The sequence below is a fragment of the Chaetura pelagica genome, unplaced genomic scaffold (genome assembly GCF_000747805.2).
Source record: "Chaetura pelagica isolate M959 unplaced genomic scaffold, ChaPel_1.0 scaffold415, whole genome shotgun sequence".
Taxonomy (NCBI): domain Eukaryota; kingdom Metazoa; phylum Chordata; class Aves; order Apodiformes; family Apodidae; genus Chaetura; species Chaetura pelagica.
In genome coordinates, this window is record NW_009953398.1 from 564,826 (window position 1) to 571,089 (window position 6,264).

At 43.3% G+C, this 6,264-nt stretch overlaps 1 protein-coding gene across 1 annotated transcript in view; it reads left to right on the forward strand.

Moving 5' to 3' along the window:
- Positions 1 to 1,508: 1,508 nt before the first annotated feature.
- TRPC4AP (transient receptor potential cation channel, subfamily C, member 4 associated protein) overlaps positions 1,509 to 6,264 on the forward strand; it is a 32,171-nt gene continuing 27,415 nt past the window's right edge. Inside the window, exons 1-3 of the mRNA XM_009998389.1 lie at positions 1,509 to 1,592; positions 5,306 to 5,434; positions 5,704 to 5,820. Coding sequence (XP_009996691.1) covers positions 1,509 to 1,592; positions 5,306 to 5,434; positions 5,704 to 5,820 — 330 coding nt within the window. The remainder of the gene's footprint in view (positions 1,593 to 5,305; positions 5,435 to 5,703; positions 5,821 to 6,264) is intronic.

Consider the following 6,264-nt stretch of genomic DNA (forward strand, 5'->3'; position numbering starts at 1 on the left):
CAGTTCCAAGGAAAGAGTAATCACTGGGAAGTAATATCATTTTATATATTAGTAGATTTTCCCCCCCCTCCCCCCGAGAGTAAGATCAGGAAACTTTTAGTAGCTGTTATTATCTGGTACATTCTGTAGTGGTTTTAAGAGCTGCTGGTGTTAAAGATCTGTGTTGGAGTTTTCTGCTCCCAGAACTGCTGTGGGATTTTGAGATTCATGAGACCTGTTGTTAGTCTTGGTAGACTTGCTCTTCCTCCAGTGACAGGGAGTAGAGCAGTAGTTTGGGAGCCCTGGGGATGGTTAGAGCTGGCTGGAAGCCACAGCAGGTTTTATCCAGGGACACCATGTCCCTGGGTTCATGCCTGGCTTTTGGGCTGGCAGGAGGAAGGATGGTGGACTCCATCCAGGGTTGTGGAGGATGGAGAAACAGTCGTTATGGGAAGCCTGATGCTCACTTTGAAGAATCTAGGAGCTGGAGAGAGGCTGGAAATAGGTACTCTAGGATAAAATCTTGGGGGATCTGGCATCTTCTTGTGGCCTAAGCCTGGCCAGCAGCTAAGCACCACCAGCTGCTTGCTCACTGCTGGGGGATGGGAGAGAGGATTGGAAGAGTAGAAGTGACCAGGGATGACAAGGCACTCCTCAAAATACTGAATAATCATCCTCCTGGCAGTGTGTCAGAGATGACTTCCTAAGTTACTCCTGTTCAGAGGAAAATGAAATATTTAATAGCACATATATTAGTTTCCTGTTCTTAAAAGTACAGCCTAAGAGGTTTGAGGGAAAGGATGTGGAAAGGTTTCAGTTTTTTAAAAAAATACATAGAGACCATGTGCTTGCATCTGGTTTTGAGATCCATAATCTTGTACCACTTTTTCCTTTTAAACCTTCAGAACATTTCAATAAATACTTCAGAAGTAGTCATGGAAAATCCGGAGAATGGAAATTCTGCTTTTCCAATATATTTTTTTTAAAGCACTTCCAATCTTACCTTAGTGCATGATTGCAACAGAAAAATTGACTTAAGAAAAATTGCAGCTGATGTGTCATAGCTGTAAAATCTGTCACAGCATCAATCTTTAATGCTGTGAAGGCTGCCTGGACACCTGAGTCACTATTTTTATGCTTTTTTGAAAGACTGCAGAAAACAATCTAGTGTGAGTGAGTGTTCCTCAAGACAGTAAAATGTTTGAGGGGTAAAATGTGAAATAGAGACACAATTATATGAGAAAACTGTTACCCTGCTCTGGAGAGCAAAGGGAAGGATTAGTTCCTGCTGCTGGTGTGTTTGTGGACCTTCAGTTTCTCAGAAGCTGTAAGATGTGTCACTGACCACAGCTTGGAAGAGTGGTATGGGCAAAGCTAGGAAAATTAGAGGTTTACTTTATAGGGAAATGAAAATTGTCACAATGCAGGAACATCCTCACTGGAGAGGGGAGAGATTTTGAAGCAATCAGAACAAGAGATCTCAGGCCAGTAACAAATGTTTCAGCAAAGCTGATAACTTGGTTCTGACCATGTGCAGGGGCACAGGCACAAAGCAGCCAGGAGAAGCAGAAGCTGCTTCTGGAGAGACTGTTCCTGGAGGACAGCAGGCATGGGTAGGGACATCAACAGCAAATACTGCTGCAAAGTGGAGGGGGAGAAAGGAAAGGGGAACTAACCTGATCAAGGGGTGGATTTAGGTAAATACTAACACATAACCTAACTTGATGCAGATTTCAATATTACTGACCATTATGCTAATGCATCTGGTGTGTTTTAAAAGGATTTATAGCACAGGAGGGTTAGAAAGAAATGTTTAGATTTGTGTATAATGCCTTTTTTCAGCCCTTTATATGCTCTCAAGAAAAATTATAAGCAAAAGTTATTTAAACCCTGGAATTGGAAGGTATTTCAGTGGTAGTTATCAGTCTTTGGAGTGATCTGGGAAGTCCTGGGCTCCAGTCCTTTGGGAGAATTTAAAGAGAGAACCACTCAGCCCAACCATGACTGCAAGATAGAGCAGGCTTGGTGACACATTTTTAACTGTACTTGAGTCTTCTCAAAATCTTAGATTGCCCTCCCAGGGACTTGTGCCCTGAGCAGTCCCATCTTACAAGTTGATGCTTCTGATGCTTCTCCTGATGATTCTTGTTGCTCAGAGACGCTGTGGCTGCCCCATCCCTGGAAGTGTTCAAGGCCAGGTTGGATGGGGCTTGGAGCAACCTGGTCTGGTGGGAGGTGTCCCTGCCCATGGCAGGGGGAGTTTGGACTAGATGATCTTTAAAGTCCCTTCCAACCCAAACCAGTCTGTGGTTCTGAACCCATGCTGCTGTGGCTTCTCCAGCAGAGCTGGAGGAGGGGAGCTAGGACTTCTGTCATTTCCAGCTGGGCTTCTGCAACATCCCTTTCTTGCTGGGTAGTCTCTATCTGCAAGATTTCAGAGACTTTATCCAGAGCTATTCAGTGAATAAAGAAAATTTCTGAGACATCAGTGTTGGATTTCGTCCTGCTTGGACAACACCCAAAAAAATGCTGGGGAGGGGGCCCTGAAAGACCTAGAGCTCATTTTGACCACTCTTCAATGATACTTCTGCCCAGAAGGAGTAAGAAGGAAATCAACTTGGCTTGAGGTTGGGAACCGTTGACTGGCTGCTATTACAGAAATCATGAGATGCAGTTTTAAACCAAAATTACTTTAAAGACGGCTCCATACGGCCTAGTTGAATTTTAATCCCTCAAAGATCCAAAACCTTTGCTTTGGCAAGCACCACCCTGCCACAATGGAAATATTCAGAGCCAGGGTAGCCTCATAAATAGAGAATAGCGACCACAAGCTAGAGCTTGCAGTGAAACCAAAGACATGTATTATAGCAAGAGAAAGAAAATCTTTTGTTTGAAAGCAGTTAAAAGAAGATGAGAGCAAGGAAACATTTACTTCATTCTTTGAGAATTTCAGTTCTGAGGGTTTTCTGCAAATCAGCACAATGACTGCTTCTCAGAGGGGATAGGGAGAGGAAGACCTCTTGGTACAGAAATGAGCATGGAGGTGGACCCTGCCCCAAAGGAAGAAGCACAGGAGTGATTCAGAAGTGTGGTGTTAAACCCAGGATGAGGTTTTAGCATCAGTTAAGGGCTTTGGGCCTTTTCTAAGAGGACTTGTGTGCTGAATTCTGTGTTGTGCTGCTGGAACCTGAGATTGCAGCCCACGCACGTCACTGTTGCCTGTGGTATCTTCCACATCAGTTGGAGCCAGAGAGTTGGATTCTTTCCCTGGCATTGTGCTGTGCACTCGTTGCACTTCACCCAGCAATTAATCCAGTTCCTGCTGCCTCTTGTAGGGTTGTGTGCTCCTCCCACACTGGAGATTGGGCAGTGGGAGAGCTCCTCTTGCCCTCACTGTGCTGGGTGTTAACAAGGAGAAATGGACATCAGTGACTTCAGAAGAGCTGACCCCATTTCTCACAGTCCAGAAGCCATTTTGACTTAATAGTTAGTTTTGTTCTGCCATTTGCTGTGCAAATGGCCTCCTCTGAAGGAACTCTCTGTCATTCTCCAGCAGTGCTGGTTGATTACATTTATGCAGAAGTCATAAAGCAGAGAAAAGTTAAAAACTGGAGAGAGTTTTAGTCCCAGGTTTGCTCACGCTGCTTTAATCCCTCATCCCTGGTAGTGAGAAAACCTGATACTTCAAGAGCCTTGAGGTTCTTAGCTGTGTACAAATTGGGTATTTCATCAGGGAAAGAACTCTTAAGAAAAGGGTTAAGTTCTCAGTTGGAAACTAGAGTGTATTTGCATATAATTGTCTAATCAGGAATTGAATGGCCCTTTGGAATTGTACAGTGAGGTAAATTGGAGAAGGATGTCCTAGCTGAAACAATAAGAGGCAAGATTTCCTGCTGTTAATATTAACAATGAACTTCTAAGCAGGCTGGAGAGAAACAATGCAACTCAACCACAGAAAGGTTGGGGAGTGACTTGCACAGAATTAGAGCAGCTTAGAGGTTTAGGTCCAGGAGTAAGAGAAAATCCACAAATACTGTGTTGAGATGCAGTCTTGTTGGCCTGAGGATTGGGGGTTTGAGGAGAGGAGGCCACAAGGATGATCCAAGGGCTGGAGCAGCTCTGCTCAGGAGACAGGCTGGGAGAGTTGGGGTGTTCAGCCTGGAGAAGAGAAGGCTCCAGGGAGACCTTAGAGCCCTTTCCAGTGCCTGAAGGGGCTCCAGGAAAGCTGGGGAGGGACTTGGGACATGGGTGTGATATGATGAGGGGTAAGGGTTTTAAGCTGGAAGAAGAGACATTTAGATTAGACATTAGGAAGGAATTCTTTAGTGTGAGGGTGGAGGGTCACTAGAAAATGTTGCCCAGGGAAGCTGTGGCTGCCCCATCCCTGGCAGTGTTGAAGGGCAGGTTGGATGGGGCTTGGAGCAGCCTGGGCTGGTGGGAGGTGTCCCTGCCCATGCAGAGGGGTTGGGACTGGATGATCTTTAAGGTCCCTTCCAACCCAAACCAGTCTGGGATTGTATAATTGTATGTAGGTTTGATTTTAGTCGTGTGCTGCTGCATAATTTTATTCAGGTGTAGAATATAGTTGTGAATGCTGTAACATTCTTTTATATATATATTTTGGGGAGAAGGATGAAAATTTGAGAAAGTTGGAACAAATGTAGGAGCAGATGCTGAGGTGTTCCATGTTGTGCTTGCAGCCTGCTTCCCAGAGGATAATGCCAGGGTTGTTCTGCTGATTTAGTTGTTGACTCCTTTTATAACCAGCCCAAGACTACAGAAGTTTTCACAGTATCTTTGATAGATTCTTCTGAAGTCTGCTTGGGAATCTTAGTCTTTTGGGTCACTGCTATGACCAATAGTGGCTTCAGGGACTTGGCTGATTGAGGAACTGCTCATTACTGGCTGAGTGAACCAGTGATCAGGCCTTTCCATCTTCAGTGCTCTGCTTCCTTTAGACTAGTGTCAAGGGCACCCATTTCCCCCCTCAGTGACTTCTCAGTCTAGAGTCCTACTAATGCAATTATTTAGAGACTAATGGGTTCCTAATTTAAAATATTTGATCAATATAATGGAATGAGATTAAGTACTGTAAATGACAACATCTACTTTAAGCCCTGTCCTGCTTGAGGTACCTTGACCATCTGTAGAATTCAGCAGCAGGCAGGCCTGAATAAACTGCTGCATGGAAGGAGATACTGGATTTTATGATGTTCCTCTCTACAAGAAACTGTTTTTCTGTGGGCTTCTGATACTGATATTCTGGGGAGGTGTTAAGGTTGTGAGGCATTGAACACATGGGAATTATTTTCTTCCTTTGTTGCAGATCACAGAGGCCTTGTTAAAGGAGAGAGATAAACAAGCAAAATGGAATGGGATCCCCTTGCTGTTGCAAAAACTGTATGAACACAGCCACCCCAACAGTGACTTCTCCCAGTGCCAAAGCATCTTAAAGGTACTGTGTACACTGTTCTTCCTGAATGGAGGGGTTATTTTCTTGTTGCTTTCTTTAAAGTCTGCTGTGATCACATTCTAAATTTTGATAGTGTTTGCATGATAGTATCAGTGAATTGGCTGGCAGAGAAGAGCTGAGAATTCATGTAATAGATTAGTCAGTAGATCACACATATAGTCAGAGACAATTGTGTTTATACTGATGAGTAGTTTTCTTTTTGAAATGTCTTTTTAATTTTTTTTTGTTGTTTTTTTTTACACTTCATGCAGGAAATTTCACCACTTCTTTCAATGGAAGCCATGGCATTTGTTACAGAAGACAGGAAAGTTGCTCAGGAGTCCACTTTCCCAAACACATACACATTTGACTTATTTGGAGGAGTCGATGTAAGTGTGTTTTTTCAACAATATCAAGTGAGGTCTTTGAGACCTTTAAAGCTTCTAGATGCCAAGTTGTAGAATGGCTTTTAACAATTTGATGTTAGGCATGAGAATTGTGTTTTTTCAACATGTAAGTGTGTTGTTTCAACAATATCAAGTGAGGTCTTTCAGACCTCTGAAGCTTCTAGATGCCAAGTTGTAGAATGTCTTTTAACAATTTGATGAGAATTGTGTCTGGTCTGTTAATAAAACTGTGAAAAAGGTGCATTTTCCAGGTATTACATCCCAAATGTGAGGTGCTTTTTCTTATAAGATCTAGAAATCCTGGCTGGTTCTTCAGGTAGACTGTTTTTAGCTTCTAAAAGGTTATTTTTAACCTGTAGGTTCTCACTGAAAGCAGTTTCAAATTCTTTCTAGTTGTGAGGTTAAATACTCCTGCTGGTACTAGAG